General features: G+C 42.0%; 1 protein-coding gene across 1 annotated transcript; it reads right to left on the bottom strand.

The window, feature by feature from the left end:
• Nucleotides 1-6,758: 6,758 nt before the first annotated feature.
• On the bottom strand, nt 6,759-14,241 carry snx5 (sorting nexin 5). The gene is made up of 13 exons (XM_080538127.1): nt 14,101-14,241; nt 12,452-12,556; nt 12,228-12,338; nt 11,483-11,604; nt 11,163-11,286; nt 10,764-10,859; nt 10,528-10,633; nt 10,316-10,391; nt 9,965-10,004; nt 9,567-9,653; nt 9,061-9,220; nt 8,800-8,885; nt 6,759-8,689 (listed from the first exon to the last, which is right to left on the bottom strand). Exons 1-13 carry the CDS (start codon nt 14,134-14,136, stop codon nt 8,639-8,641), a joined length of 1,200 nt encoding a protein of 399 aa, XP_080394253.1. The 5' UTR covers nt 14,137-14,241; the 3' UTR covers nt 6,759-8,638.
• Nucleotides 14,242-14,283: the final 42 nt, after the last annotated feature.

Raw genomic sequence — 14,283 nt, 5'->3', positions numbered from 1 at the left:
CATCAAAACTACATGGATTTTCGTATGAATTGTTATTGTCCAAATAATAATATTTTAGTTGTAATTAAACCAGTGAACAGAAGTTATTTCTAGTCTTGATAGTTGGATTTACTGAATACATATCTACGGTGATATTAGGCCCCCAGTCTTGTGGTCATTACTACTATGATCCCCTGGGGCCAGATCGAGCTGGCTGATTAAAAGTTTTGGGCAACAACTGGGCCCTTGTACGTAATAAACAAGAATCTCATCCCTGCTACACCGGCTTTCCGTATCATAAGCACCCTTGACACTGACTCTTTTCAAACTGCTGGATGAACAGGGCCTGTCAAGCAGGAAGCACTGATCCAGGAAGTCAACCCTAACCCTAGCCCTAACCAATGACATCCCAAAACAATGATACTTATAATAGCCTCACATTTTTTTATAAGATATTCAAGGTTTTGCGGAGGTCATTATTTTTTTCCATAGGCATATCTAGTCACAATTTAGCTGCCAACTGTACTAACCAAGTGATCCAAATTCATCCATTGTGACCACTTGTTCATGCTCTGTGTATCACCGTTTGTGATGTTTGCAAGAGCACTCTGATCTGAAAGTCCTGTCAAAACGCACAACCCTTTTCTGCTGACAGAATATCAACGCATGTGGTTGCCCATCTGATGCACTGAAACCTATGACTGCAATTGCATCTGCACCCGACCATGGAAAAGGGCCTTCAGCACTTAATTTAGACTCCTACGGTTTTCTCCTGTGGTTTTTTACTGAGTGTGCTGCTCTCTGACATTTTCTAATGTTTGGCAACATCCCATGATTCCAACTCCTCAGAGTACAACACTTCAGTTTGAGTCATCCCCTTGTTACTATTAAACTCATACCTCCTGCTTTTACACATGAGATACTGCATTTGTTCACAAGGCTGATATTTGTATATGGTGCTCACTGCTCATGACACATACAGTTTCAATATCTCACACACACAACATGTCTCTCTATACATGGACCGCAGTAGACAGCAATCTATTCCAGATGATTGATTTATTTTATTTTCCGATGATGAATGTTTCTAATTTGCAGGTGTTTATGTGGTTAAGTGTCAACAAACCTCACTTTATCTAATGCTGAGTTTGATGTGTGCTGTAAAGAGTTTGATGTGTGCTGTAAAAAAAGTTTGAGACACTGACCAGACTTTTTCTCAAAAATGTACATTATTTCCCATGAAATTATTGATATCATGAAACCCTTTATGATACATTTGTAAGGTCACAAGTCATGTTATAATTCTCATTTTCAAATGTTTAAATTTTTATAATTATTTTACTTTTACTTATCAGGGTTCTTTTTTTCGAGAAACAAATGCTCTTTGTGTATCCACTAAAATGCATATTGAAAGAAAAGCCATCTCTGAATTCTCTGACTGAGAGACTTTTACATTGAGTGCAGCTCTGTCAGGTCATGTTTGACTCACAAAGTCAGTCCCACAGCTGCAGCAGAGCCCCTGGGACATGCAAGGCTAACCCCCCATTTGCTCTGTACCGATGACTGACAGCACTCTCATAAAGGGAGCCATTTTGGAATGGGGGTATTTTTGGCAGCAGCTGCGTGCTATTGTGGAGACACATCCAATCAGATTGCACTGGAATTACAGCATGTAACCATGGCGCTGGTCTTTCACTCAGGAGGACATCTGGGTCGTTTCACCGGGCCCGACAGGGGCAGCTTCCCCAGGCCCGGCAGGAGCCCCCGAAGAGGAGACATTCTTTTTTGTAAGTTCAGTTGTGACTTTCTCATACAACACATCCATATCCTACTGCACACGGCTGAACAGTACGACACCAAGGATACAAGCCACAGCTGCATCCTGGTCCGGCCAGATGCCGAGAGAACATTCCACAGAATCTGACACACACTGCTCAAGCACGGAACCACATGGGCTCAGACAGCAGGAGTCAGTGAGTGGACGGAGGGAGTGATGAGAATGCACGATGTCGTCATAATAGCCTACTGTGCTACTTGGCAGCTACTGTGATAGGAAACAGGGCTTTGACATCAATCCATGACCATCGAGGCAAAACATGTACATGTGGGATGCAGTGTGACCTCTCAGATAATCATAGATCAATGCCAGATCTGATATCTCAGGTTAATGGTTGACTCTTCCATTCAGCCCACAGTAGCAGTAGGTTGCTCTTTGGATCCATGCTCTGGTAAGTGCCAAATAACTAAAACTCATTTTTGAGGGACACACTCCTAATATGGGGGTGTTTGCAGGAGACACTTGTGATGTGTTCTGATCTCATTGGTTCTAGAGTGAGGTATGTCTGATCCACTGGAGGATTCAACAACCAATCATGTACTGTAGAAGTCATTGTGACCCAGTGAGTCAGTTAGACAAACCCAGCAGTCATGAGGAAATAGACAACGTTGATTTGTTACATTTGAACAGTGTGCTGCCAGTGTTAGTGTGGGTCTTTAACCATTTTATGTTATGTTAGCAACAAAGACTGGACAGTTTTCCATGTTTAATGAGAGACATGGACTATGCCCAAACATCCAACACCTTTTAGGTTTAATAATACATCTCTGTTCATCCCTCAATGTCCACGTTGTTTATCTCCAGGTCTGTGTGGGTGCAGAGGCTGGAGTCCAGGAGGACAAGTCATCAGACGGGGTTGAGTATGTGATGACTAGGTGTACCCACAGTTAAGACTGACAGCTCGGGAAATATTTCTTTCATGGCCTTCCTTTTTGAAGGCCATCATAGAATGTTTTCATTTAAATGACTGCTCTGATATTTTCAAATTAACTGTAATATCAATATGGCATATCAGAAAACACACTGGTGCTGCTGATAGAAGTGAAGTAGTCTAGAAAATACGGTATATTTGCCCTACACACACCAGGACAATGTTTGCTTAGGAAGTCTTAACAATCAGAGCTCTCAGAGTTTAGAGGAGGACACACTCACAGTGTGCGGGCAAACAGTTGAACTCAGAAGCTTACATATACCTTAGCTAAAGACATTTAAACTCAGTTTTTTCACAATTCCTGACATTTAATCCTAGCAAACATTTCCTGTCTTAGATCAGTTAGGGTTACTTTATTTTAACAATGTGAAATGTCAGAATAATAGTAGAGAGAATGAATTATTTCAGCTTGTATTTCTTTCATCACATTCCCAGTGGGTCACAAGTTTACATACACTTAGTATTTGATAGCATTCCCTTTAAATTCTTTGGCTAGCTTTCCACAAGCTTCCCACAGTAAGTTGGTGTAATTTTGGCCCGTTCCTCCTGACAGAAACGGTGTAACTGAGTCAGGTTTGTAGGCCTCCTTGCTCGCACACGCTTTTTCAGTTCTTCCCACACCTTTTCTATAGGTTTGAGGTCAGGGCTTTGTGATGCCCACTCCAATACCTTGACTTTGTTGTCCGTAAGCCATTTTGCCACAACTTTGGAAGTATGCTTGGGGTCATTGTGCATTTGGAAGACCCATTTGCGACCAAGCTTTAACTTCCTGGCTGATGTCTTGAGATGTTGCTTCATCTCATTTTCTGGAATTGTCCAAGCTCTTTAAAGGCACAGACAACTTGATGATTATGCTCATTTGAATGTTGGTACATCTCAAACCAAATACCAGAGAAAATCTCTGTCTACCATCACACAGTCCTTGCTTTTGAACACGTCCTAAAAGGTATGCTTGTTTACAAGCCATGTATCACTAACCCAGTAGCCTAGTACAGTGAATCCAAGTATTTATTGATTCTAAAACTGTTGTTTGTTATTGTAAGAGTCTCTAGGCACAGAGGGAGGTCGACACAGAGGACTGGTTTGATCAGCGCGTTTATTTCGCTCTACAGCTCAGCACGTCACTGACGTGCTGGCGCAATTCAGTTTAAATAATAACACACAAATAATAATCAGCGCTTTCGGGATTGGCTCGCTCGTTTCGGCACAGGGTCTGGCAGCTTGTCTCGCTCACTCCCGGGGGAACAAACACACACAGGTTAAAAAGACCGGTTGGATAACGAGTCTGATTACTGACACTGTCCGTAATCAGATCGTCATCCATCCCCCACCAACAGTCTGGCTCCCTCTGCAGGCCAGAACGCGCGATGCTCCCCACAGTTATATTGAGTGGGCTCTTCAACACTTCAAAAAACTGAAAACAGTTTAAAATATATATAATAATTAAGAAGCTTTTTGGCCATTTGTGCAACTTGAGAATTGCCTATTATCACATGACCTCTGTCTTTGGTGAATAATGTAGGTAATTAGCAGTGGAATCTGCACGGGATTAAGAACACCGCAATTATTACAAATTACTAGAGGTCCCCAGGTAATATTAGTCCTGTGCGAACAGGGCTTTAGTAAACTTCTGACCTCTGGAATTGTGATATAGTGATAACTTCAACCTAAATGTAAACTTTTGACTTCAACTGTAACTCAACCACATAAAGACACATACTGCATATACTGTAGTACCTCAAACAGATTCATAGGATGTGGCCAGAATCAAATCACACAACGCACAGAATACAGCACCCAATGCACAGAGACCACAGACCACATAATATTGCATTGGACTATATTGGAACTTTCTGTATGGCACTGGATTGGAATTACCTGTATGGAAAATGCTTGTTTTGTATTTATTTTGAGTTCGCTGCTATGATTTATTCTTTTGTAGAAAAGTCAACTGGAGTTAAGTTGAATAAATTACATTTTATTTTGGATAAACTACATCTCAGTGTGTCGGTAACTCCTACCATAACCTCAGTGGCTAAATGGAAGAAGGAGACGTGGATTACATGGATTACCCTTCACATATCTTCTTCAGCTACTTTCGGATTTCCATGTATGACACATCATTTGAAAGCTTACGATCTGCACTTTAATCATCTGGGATTAAAAACTTAAAAATGACCTTGCCCTACTTGGGGACTTTTTCACCAGACCCTGTCACATTTCAGTAGAAAGTATCAGTGAGTATATAGCCCCATCAAAGGGTTCACGTTGAACACAAACAAGCAGAAGTGCTTGACCAGTGCTCTACTGCAAGACCATGCGTTTGTTTAGGAGAGGTTGCTGAGCAACGCTCACCAAACAGGATACATGCAGTGTGTGCTTTGGTGGTGGCGATTCCCCAGAGCACACTGGCATTTCCTGTCAGCTCACCTACAATGCCAGACTGTCCCATGTCAGGACCCATGATGGCTGATTTTTTTTTTTTAATTGACACATGGACAGAGACACAGACACACACACACACACACACACACACACACACACACACACACCGAATGAAAATTAACGCACACAGTGAAAGTTGTTTCTTGCTTCAATTAATTTGTATATAGCTATTTATGCAAGAGAAGATCTTCCATAGGATACAGCTGAATACAACTGTGGTTGTACAGAACTGCAACTGTGGCACTAATATGCAGTTTAAATATTCACACACATTCCTAAATATATCCTGTCAGAATCGGCATAGCAATTTATTTGGTAATACATAGTTAGTGGGAAGAGGCCATAGGTGGAATGTTGTATCTCTTGTTTTGAACACAGAGAGCATCTCATAAAGAACTAAATGTACAGACTGTTGCTAGATAAATATCTATTGTATTGTATTGTATTGTATCTGTATGTTATGGACGCCTGGAATTTAGTAATACAACCCAGCACCAGTGACTTGTACAGGTAATAACATTGTCCTTGGACCTTTCCTGAGAATCACTGCTTTTGATATTAAAGGTATCAATTCCATGTATTCAAAGGAAAAGTCAACTTATGCCATCATAGTCACTCAGAGCCTTCATCCTGTTCCAGATGTTGGAGAACACTGAGCAGACACAGATGTGTTGGGGTCCAATAGTGGTAATTAAAGGGCCACTATGTACATTTTTAGCTTTAAATTGTGCTACAGTACATTTGACCCTGATAAATCGGTAGCCGATCAAGGAATGAGATCACATGGTACCTTCACAGATTTAGTATTCCCATTTTGAAAACGATTAGTAAAATGTTAGTAAAATATTTTTGGGTGAAAATTAGTATAACATTCCGAACTTTACGCACTTAGAAAATCGCACCCTCTTCAGTAGCAGATTGGCCATCTGGAGCACCGGGAGAGCCTGTGGGCTGCGGGGCCCTGCCCGCACCCTCCCACGGGAATGGTACATTTGTCCCCAAAAGCATCTTTGGTAAAACAGTCATCAAACATGTAACAAAAGTTACTTCTACACAGCAGTTTCACTATCAATGACACAATTAACATTGTTTAACGGTTGTTTTTTGGAGTGGGGCAGTCCCACTCTCATATTGCTTATCTATTCAGTTATATCATTATGAAGAAAGCAAAACCAAAAGTGTATATTCGACTTTTTTCTCTTTCCAGGATGCAGATACCACCATCTGCTGGCATGAAAGTGCCATAATCCTGAATCAGCTCAATATTATCAAGTGTTGCTAATGTTTGCTTAATTGCATCTCAAAACTCATTGGATAAGATTCCTCCTGAGGATCCCCCTCGTAGATATTATCATCCAATGCTTTTTGAGAAATGAGAAGAGACGAACGTGAACGTGTGATGAGCAGAGGAAAGACTATTGACCCTACAGTCCTTCTCGGAAGTAGAGGTTTGAGTTAAGCAGGTCTTACAATTCTGTGAACGGACTACTTGAATTTGAAAAAGAAGGTTCCACTACTTCAACCACAATACACACTTTATTGAGAGACAGACTCAGAGGATTTTGGGAAAGTAGGACTTCTTTAATGTCATTATTGCAAATCTTAAAAATGTAGATGCTCCGTAAGAAAGAAATCCACACTATGTAAAGTCATTCACACAGTTGGAATCCATTAGAAATACATTCAGATATCAAAAAAACACTATTTCTTGACACCCCACTGGGCTTGGAATTTATAGCAAAGTATTACCTTCATAGTGCATTTGTACATGTATCTCATCTCTAACACATCTTTAACTTTGTTTCAATATGAACCCTTTTGGTTCATTGTCGAGTTTTTCACAGGTAATAAGTTTAGGCCTGGTAATATAAAGGATTAATCAGTAACAAAAGCGATTGGAGGGAAAAACATATAAGCCCCCGCATTTGAAAAACAAATACAGCGTCAGCATTAAAAAGGCAAAGAATTGAGTGGAAGGTTAGTGTTGTTGTTGCGCACTAAGTCAGAGCGGGTGCACTGCAGGCCACTGGTAAACACAGACAGAAATCAATACGTGAAGTGGTGCAGCGGTGTAATTGCGATTGTTTAGGCAGTTGCTACAGCCGGAATACACAAGTCATTCTCCTCTGAATAGGTGCTGTGAATAAGAACGGTTACCTCTCTGATACACAGGTTTATGTATGTGATTTGCCTTGCAATCTATTGCTAAATACTCACATCTGCTTAGTAAAAAAAAAAAAAAAAACGAATGAACCATCCCAACTGATTGCATATGTGCTCAAACAGCAAGTGGGTGGCAGGGGGGTGGACTCACTCAGCTGACTGGGCTGTCACACCCTCGTGGTGTAATATTATGTGGTAGATGATTCATCAGCACACAGTGAGCTACGATGGGTGGAGCTCACTGACACTGACTGTAAAAAAGCTAGTGCTGCTACTCACAGAGGCAGAGGATGGCTGGATTCCAAATCAACCCGTGGTGGCCCCCTACCATTTACCTTAGAATGCACATCTTTAGACAAAAGGAATTTGGCACCAGTTATTGAAAGGAATGTGAGTGCAGTCTATGTCACCATTCCTGAGGTATGGACTTTCTGTGTGGTACCACAGTCGGGTGTAATTGGTTTTCTTAACTATGAAAAATAGCACTTCACTGGTGGTTTTAGAGGAATCTGGCATGGTCACAGTCTAATCTCAGACTATGGGAATGTAGAGTACGTGGACCTTTACATAAGCGCTAAATTACAGTGCTTTTTTTTTCTCTTCCATTCACTGTATGTCCTCTGTCTACACACGGTCCTCTCTGTAAACTGTTTCATTACTGACCACAAAAGTCAGCTATTAGCACACTGACTGGATGAATCATCAGACAAGTATTAGAGTGATTTAAAGTGGCTATGCAATGAGAAAACTAAAGAAAAAAAAGAAAAACTGCCTTTCTATACCCACTAAAAACGGCCTAATTCAGAACACATCCACAGTCTAGTTACTGTCATACTACAGTAATCTGTTTATGTGTACATGTGCTGTTTACCAGCGGTTTATAGTGGTGTCTATGAGCAAGCCAACATTATCACGGGGCATAATTCCACGATCTGCATCATCAAACTTTAACATAAATTTGAGAATACAAGCATATCCGTAGAAACAAAATTGATACTATCATCCTTGATTCATAAAAAGATGTAAGAGGAAGATCGTAAGAGTGCTGGCTGCCCCAGTCCCTGAATGCTATTACAAAAGGTGTGGGTTCCATGGGTAATGGCAGGGACAGGATGGGGATCGGGGGGGGTACAGGGAATCTGTAAACATGGAGACAGACAGCTAACGGACAGCTGCTCTTGTGCAGGTTTCTGAAGTGGCATCTGACCCTAGGGGTAGGATTGGGGGGGGGGGGGGGTGTCCAGGTTCCCTTCTCGAAGGTTGGTCAGGAAGGGGGGGGTGGGTCAGTTGCTCTTGAGTAGCTCAATGCAGCCCTGCAGGAGAGCCATGTTGTTCTGTGGAGTCAGAGGTAAAAACATTAAGTACACAATACACTGCTGGCTTAGAGATATCTGGTCAACCATAAAAGACATTTGAACAAATGTACAGGCTTCAGTGCACTCACCTTAGCGTGCTTTATTTCCAGCTCCGCCATCTCTATTAGGTTCTTACGGAAGGCCACTACACGCCTGCCTTTAAAACTGGTGAGCTCTGTGAGGGAAAGGCCATACTGTTTACATTACACTGTACGCACACGTGCACGCACACGCACACGCACACACACGCACGCACACAGCACACAGCACACAGCACACACACACAGCACACAGCACACAGCACACACAGCACACAGCACACAGCACACAGCACACAACACACAACACACCTCTCTTTCCAGACTCTGAAAGCTTGTCAAACTTCTTCAGGCACTGCTGCTGGTGCTCCTCTGCCTGAGTGATGTCTTTGGTCTTCAGACGCGCCTTATCCAAGGCCTTGTTGGAGTTCTCATAGTCAGCCAGGGCCCTGGCACGCCTGTACAAAAGGTCCTGAAAGACATTTTAAAGTTACAGATGGAAGGGCTTTACTAGAGTAATACTGACTAACACTACAGTGTTCTGGAATATTGACAAACTAGTCAGTCTGATCAACTCAGTTCTAACAGCCATCTGCTGGATTTCACTACTTCCCTAGTTTAATATCCCCAAAATCGGACTGCAAAAGGAAAAAGCTGTGTTATTAGATTTGACAATGTTATGTGTGCCACGATTAGGTAGTGCTGTTTCTCTCCTCCATTTTTCACCTTTCACCTCCTGCATGACACCAAACCCTGTTTACAGAGAGACAGAGGGACAGAGGGACAGAGGGACAGAGAGACAGAGGGACGTGGCTCACCTTGGCAGCCTGGATGTCCCTCATGTAGTACCTCAGCAGCTCTGTGAGCTTCAGCTCCTGGTCAGACGCCACTCTACCCTCCACTTTCTGCAAGACCAAACAAACATCACCATGTGCGCACACATGCAAAACAATGACAATCGACACTGAACAAAAATATAAATGCAACACTTGTTTTTGCTCCAATTATTTTGTTTTTGTGTCATCTGTGGTACTGTGCTGTGTGATAAAACTGCACATTTTAGAGTGGCCTTTTATTGTGACCAGCCTAAGGTACACCTGTGCAATAATCATGCTGTCTAATCAGCATCTGGATATGCCACACCTGTCAGGTGGATGGATTATCTCGGCAAAGGAGAAGTGCTCACTAACACAGATTTAAACAAATGGAATTTTACCCTGAGCTTCTCAAACAGGTCTGCAAACTTCTCAAGGTGCCTAAGAGAAATGCACAAACAATGAACACTGAAAGTTACGTCTGAAAACACTCTTGCTGATATTGGGAGGGATTCGATCAGTCAGTCAGTTTCATGAATAGATAGGAATGTTTCCACAAACTAGCATTAGGCCACTTACTTGAAGTTATCTAAATGTTAAATGTTTAAATGTTAAATGTAGGCAAAGAGAATAAACAACACACACATACCCGTGAGGTGAGGTACTAGCTAACGCAACGGAACTCAACTTAAACCGTACAGTATCTACTACAAGTATAGTTAGTAGTACAGTATTTTCAAATCTGTACTTACTTTTTAAGTGTTGTGTTATCGTCGGCAGAGAGACTGTTCAAAGTGGCAGAGATGTGAATGTAATCATCAGCAACATCTAGGACCGGAGAAAACGCCATTCAATACAAAACTCCAAAATAAAATAAAACTCTAACACATGAACACAAAACAATAAGAATAAAGAATATCATACATCTGTGACAAAAAAAACCTATGTTTTATAATACTCATACTTTTGTGAGAGCGGGTCATTTTCTCTGCTTTGGCAGTGGAATCCTTGATCTTGCTGGAATAATCAAGAAGGAAGGTCTTCTCCTGCTCGAAGAAGTCATCAACTTCCTGCAACAACAAACATTTTTTTTTTTTTTAAGAGATTCCAAAGACAAACTTTCTGCATGTCTCAGTGACATAGAAAAACTGATTCTGGTCTCCTCCTGGACCTGGTAACCAATCACCTCTATCCCTTTACCTTTATCCCTGAGATTATGACCTCATCGGCGCTCTTGACCATGTTCTTGAAGAAACCCCCAAACATCTCCTTAGCATTCTTCCTCCGCACGGTGAGCTAAACGGATAAATCACAGAAAGGGCAGCCATTCAGAGAACCCAAGCCAAGCATATCTCTGAATATGCCTGTACAGTACAGTTATTCAATGAGTTTAGTTGACAAAATGTTCTCAGCTGACCTCAGTTGACAGCAACACTAATAAGATAAACTAAGCAGTATGTATGTCACAGACATGTCTCTTATCCTCTCTCCTTCCTCTCCCTTCTTTCTCTATATCCTCCATTTCTGCCTCTTACAGCTAGAAAAAAAAACAGCAGCCAAGTAGGAAGTCAGTCTTGTGACCATGTCAGTGGGACTCACATCCTGGTCATACTCCAAGAATATTTGGAAGTTTCTGTCCTTGCTCAAAATGGAGTGAGAGGACAGTCGCTGCAGGAAGACTTCATGGACTTGAACCGTCTTCTTAAACACAGCCAGATACTCACTGCAAAAACAACACACAATTATCAACTGATAAAGCACACTCAATCAAGCTTTTTTTTTATCAGCAAAAGTCTTAGTCCAGATCAGCATAGCTCTTCAAGCTGATACATAAAAACTATATTTCTAATATATAGGCGTATACATAATGTATGAGTATGTTGATAAGTTTGAAGGCAATAATAACAGGTAAAACGCACGCCTCCAGCTCCTGCTTCATCTTGGTGTATTCCTCCTTGGTCATGGTGGCTTCACCCTCCCCCAGTTTGTGCATCTTCTCCCTCGGGCTCTCAAAGTCAGGCTTTGGGGGAGCTGGAGGAATCTGGAGAGGGAGATGAGAAACAGAGAAGTGACAAATAGAGAAGTGAGTGAATGAAGCCTTATGCCACCTGTCCCATGCCACGTGTCATGTCACAGCTGTAATAGACTTTACACCAGGGGTCCCCAATTACCTTTCATAGCGGGACACTTTTAAAATGAAATGGGAAACCGTGCGCCACTCAACCAAACACTCTTGTGGTGTGACAGATGAGTTACGTAGATATCAGTAAACAACAAATATGGTCAATCAATTATGGGAATATTAAATTGATGCTTGCTCTTTAGTCCTGCAAGTTTGCACACTGTAATCCACCAGTGGCCACCAGTAGGGGGCGGAGGACGGCTGCATGCTCTGACTGCTCTCTGAATTATTGTACCCTCCAGAAGCACACATTGCCTCATCTCATACATTCCTTCATCAAAGCACCACCCTCTAATGTAACGGCCCTCATTACAGTGCCCAAAGCACTTGTGACATGCATGTAGCAAAATTGGCTGCAAACTAGGCGATGTTGTTGAAAACACAGATCAGAGTGTAGTGTGGGCAGTGTGTATGTGTGTGTGTGTGTGTGTGTGTGTGTGTGTGTGTGTGTGTGTGTGTGTGTGAGATGGACAGATGCTTACAATGAGGCCAGCATAATCCTCCGTCTCCACCAGTGTGTCATGGAGCCAGATGAAGTCCTCATGTTGTCTGGGAACTGAAAACTCTGGCTTCTGGAAAGAGCTGAGTGTGGTCTGTGGAGACGGAATTAAACACTAGTCTGTAATCAACATAATGTTATCTCAATAGTTGAATGGACATTATTGATAATATTTGGCTTGGAGAGAAATAAGAAGTGTTTATTTACTTTAGTATGGACAGTGAACTTGACTTTGTCTCGTTCACAGAGTGCGTCGGGAATGTCAATGAGAAGAGACGCGTCGTGATTCAGGTCCACAGACACAGACCGCGCCTAAGGGGGAGAAACACGGTCATCATCCTACTGAGACAGGAATTCACCTCAATAGCTATGGAGATGAACAGACAGTTTCTTTGACAATCTGAGACCTGGTATCCCATCTAGACAAGTATTATTATCCTGTGTTTAATGACGTGTTCACAACATTGCAGTTGTCTTGCCTGTTCTCTGTGGCTGGATAGGTGTTAAACTGGTATCAGGTAATGGAAAAAAAACATAGGATCATTTTCACAGGACACAAGGACTTCCTCCACTACTCTATTAGTGCTCTCCACTGAGCGTCAGGCTTCTCACTTGTCATAACAAAAGGCTGGATAAGATGCATGCATACATAAATGCATTCATTCTAGAGGTTAGCTTATATATACTAAATTAAATCAACAACCCTCCAGATGTTTTCCTCAGTGTCAGTCAAGTTTCCCCTCAACCCTCAAGTCATAATATCTCCCATCTAGCTCAGTGCAGATACCTTACTGTGTGTGTGAATGGCTTTCATCACATTGATGATGCAGATTTTCAACAAAAAATAAATTGGCGACGTTTCCTCTGAAAGTTTTAACAGGAAATGGAAAAGAAGAAAAAAATCAGCCCATGTAATGCAAACCACTGACAGAGAGAGAGAGAGTAGAGAGAGAGAGAGTAGAGAGAGAGAGAGGGAGAGACAGAGAGAGAGAGAGAGAGAGAGAGAGAGAGACAGAGAGAGAGAGAGAGACAGAGAGAGAGAGAGAGACAGAGAGAGAGAGAGAGAGAGAGAGGGAGAGAGAGACAGAGAGAGAGAGAGAGAGAGAGAGAGAGAGAGAGACAGAGAGAGACAGAGAGAGAGACAGAGAGAGAGAGAGACAGAGAGAGAGAGAGAGAGAGAGAGACAGAGAGAGAGACAGAGAGAGAGACAGAGACAGAGAGAGAGAGAGAGAGAGAGAGAGAGAGAGAGAGAGAGAGAGAGAGAGAGAGAGAGAGAGAGAGAGAGAGAGAGAGAGAGAGAGAGAGAGAGAGAGAGAGAGAGAGAGAGAGAGAGAGAGAGAGAGAGAGAGAGAGAGAGAGAGAGAGAGAGAGAGAGAGGGATCTGGGGGTGGACAACTAGGATTATGGTTCAAAACCAGATCATTGCAGTAATAATAATAATAATAATAATAATATAATATATATTAGTGTACTATAGTTAGCTTCTGCAATAGCTGAGAAAGGGGTTAGTTAGTCTAACTACCGGGACATTCCAGGGAACTAACATATTAATAAACACATGCATACATAAACAAATGTATTAATCTATATGTCTTTTCCTATATGAAGCTATTGATCATATTTATAGAATTTTGGAACATGGAACGGTTTCGTTCCAGGGATTAGTCAGACCCCAAAGCTATTGATCATAATCATTATGATAATGTATAGAATTCGGGAAATGGAACGTTTTCTTTCCAGGGATTAGTCAGAACCCCAAAGCAAGAGGAGAGGGCATCTCACTACTTCAACTTCCTGGTAGCAGCGTTAGCTAAATGCAAAGAGGTAGTTAGTTAGCAAACGCTCATGTCACTTACCTTTTCTTTGTCGCTTTCGTCCAGAGTAGATGTCATGATCGGGAGGATAACAGAGTTAAATGGTTAAAGACTTGATGGATCTGTTCTGTCAGTGGAAACTCAGTGAAACTCCACCACCGCTAAGCTAGGCTACAAGTCCCGTTCCCGTCTGGGCGTCTCTCCTTCTGGGCCCCGCCCCCTATG

Source organism: Nansenia antarctica, assembly GCF_963989245.1.
Source record: "Nansenia antarctica genome assembly, chromosome: 1".
In the NCBI taxonomy this organism is placed as follows: domain Eukaryota; kingdom Metazoa; phylum Chordata; class Actinopteri; order Argentiniformes; family Microstomatidae; genus Nansenia; species Nansenia antarctica.
The sequence above is the reverse complement of the archived record's forward strand: the minus strand, read 5'-3'. Positions and strand labels throughout refer to the sequence as shown.